Source organism: Salpingoeca rosetta, assembly GCF_000188695.1.
Source record: "Salpingoeca rosetta unplaced genomic scaffold supercont1.18, whole genome shotgun sequence".
Classification (NCBI taxonomy): Eukaryota; class Choanoflagellata; order Craspedida; family Salpingoecidae; genus Salpingoeca; species Salpingoeca rosetta.
This window is the reverse complement of record NW_004754916.1, coordinates 309,133-311,455: the sequence shown is the minus strand read 5'-3', so window position 1 is coordinate 311,455 and position 2,323 is coordinate 309,133. Positions and strand designations below refer to the sequence as shown.

The window sequence follows — 2,323 nt, the reverse complement described above, 5'->3', positions numbered from 1 at the left end:
TTCACACGACGGGCAGCACCGACCGAGCCACATCATTTCCCGTCGCTGCCCCAACGCCAGAACACAAACCAAGCCGGCACACAGGTGAAACAGGATATCATGCACGTGTACACGAGCGTACTCGCGCGCGTGCGCGCTGACACAGAGTGACTGAGTGACAGAGAGTGACAGAGGGTGACAGAGAGCGAGTGTGTGTGTGTGTATGTGCTAGTGAGTGAGTTGAGAGAGAAAGAGATGCGCACACGCTCGGGCAGACAGACACACACACGCACACACACACACACACACATATCCACTCCTGCGTACTCACACGATCATCCGTGCATTGCTTGCCGAACAGGACGAACCAAAGATCGCGTGAAACAGCTCATGCGCACGATGTCGCGGCAGCTGGACAAAATCACAGAATACCCCTCGGGGATTGTCGTTGACCTTGAGGACATTTGCACTCTCATCGACCGCCTCACGGACAGGATCTCCATCATTGCCGACGGGCAGAAGCGATGTCGACAAGCGGGCATCAAGCAGGAACACCCCCGGAAAAGAGTGAAGACACTGGCCCCGTCGAGACTGCGGCTGTTCCCTGTGCGCGGCCGCAGGGGAGGCAAGAAGGCGGCAAGCACTCGGGAGGGCGCGAGGAAACCGCTGTTTCGTACGTGCACTCGCATGTATGTGCTCTGTGTATGCGTGATGCGGTCGTGCATGCGTGATGTACCGCGTGGATGACGTGCAAGACACACCAACCAACAATCTCATCGGCGACCGTACATTCTGCATACATACAGATGATGCGTGGCAACCGAAGTCGGAGTCAAATGACGCGGAGCCCGCAGGTACCCCCCCCCCACACACACACACACACACGCACACGCACACACACACACACACACACACACACACGCACACACACATGTCCTGACGTTGCTTCTTCCGCTTGTCACTCGCAACCTCAAGTGCAAGGTGCCCAGCGAACGGAGCCAGTTTTCAAGGAACAGCAGCTCCAACCTCGCGGCGAGGCCTTGAGGCAGCGAAATGATGGTGTGTAGCTTGCCCACTTTGCCACATGTACCTTGCCTACTTCTCCAGCGCGTTGTTCAGGTGGATCAACGAACACTCATCGTCCAACCTGTTGGGGTGTGTTTCTACGACCAGGTGCGCCACTCGCTGTCTCCCTTCTGCAGTCACTGATGGCACCCACGAGCAGCAAGCCCTCAAAACATCAAGCAGATGAGCAGGAACCAGAGAACAAACAACAACAACAACAGGTGCCTCAACAACAACAACAAGAGGTGCCTCAACAACAACAACAAGAGGCGCCTCAACAACAACAACAACAACAACAACAACAACAACAACAACAACAACAACAACAACAACAACAACAACAACAACAACAACAACAACAACCACAGGTGCAGGGTGCCTCAACAACAACAACAACAACAACTACATCTACAACAAGTGCCTCAACAACAACATCACGCAGCAGCAGCAGGTGCCACAACAACAACAACAACAACAACAACAACAACAACAACAACAACAACAACCACAGGTGCCTCAACAACAACAACAACAACAACAACAACAACAACAACAACAACAACAACAACAACAACAACAACAACAGCAGCGGCGGCGGCGGCAGCGGCGGCGGCGGCAGCAAGCTCAAGAGGAATGTCAACATCAGGCACCAAACCCGCGCATCCGCGAGAAGATGGTGGGTGGCCGAAGCTCGGTTGCCTCTGTCGACGTGACTCCGACCAAACTACAGCCTGGTTCGTTGAGCTGTTGTTCACGTGAATGAACATGCGCTCCTGTGTGTGTATGCATATGTGTGTTTGTTTCTATGTATTTTTGCTTGCTTGCTTGTTTGTTCGTTCACTTTCCCCGTGGGCGTGCATGCTGATGCCAGTGTCGGGCCGATGCGTTGTTTCTCTGCTCATGCACGACCCTCACATAACACCACTGGCCACCGGGTTGTGCAGGCGATCTGCCCCAGTCCTTTCAGCCAAGCAAAGCTGACCAGGCTCATCACAGCGTAGGAGGACATCTCCAATTGTTCGTCAAGACCTCCTGTAAGAACTGCGCACACGGGGCGCCATATGGGGTGGGTGCGTGTTTGGTGGTGTTTGCGGTTACCCCCCGGTCCACTGGGACGTGTTCTGCTGAAAATAAATAACCACTAAGGAGGGACCTTTCCCCGGGTGGGGGCGCATCCCCGGGTTAATTTTGAGAGGGGGAGTTTTTCCACTTTTTCCTGTTGGGACCGCGCCCAACACGGGGGTCCCCCATGCTTCTCTACATGGTGCGCCCATATGGG

General features: G+C 54.4%; 1 protein-coding gene across 1 annotated transcript in view; it reads left to right on the top strand.

Annotated features, from left to right (window-relative positions):
* Positions 1 to 1,231, top strand: part of PTSG_12447 (uncharacterized protein) — a gene marked incomplete at its 3' end in the record, with an annotated part of 5,791 nt that extends 4,560 nt beyond the window's left edge. Inside the window, exons 10-14 of the mRNA XM_004991810.1 lie at positions 17 to 84; positions 341 to 652; positions 786 to 833; positions 955 to 1,038; positions 1,182 to 1,231. Of these exons, the coding sequence (XP_004991867.1) occupies positions 17 to 84; positions 341 to 652; positions 786 to 833; positions 955 to 1,038; positions 1,182 to 1,231 (562 nt within the window). The remainder of the gene's footprint in view (positions 1 to 16; positions 85 to 340; positions 653 to 785; positions 834 to 954; positions 1,039 to 1,181) is intronic.
* Positions 1,232 to 2,323: the final 1,092 nt, after the last annotated feature.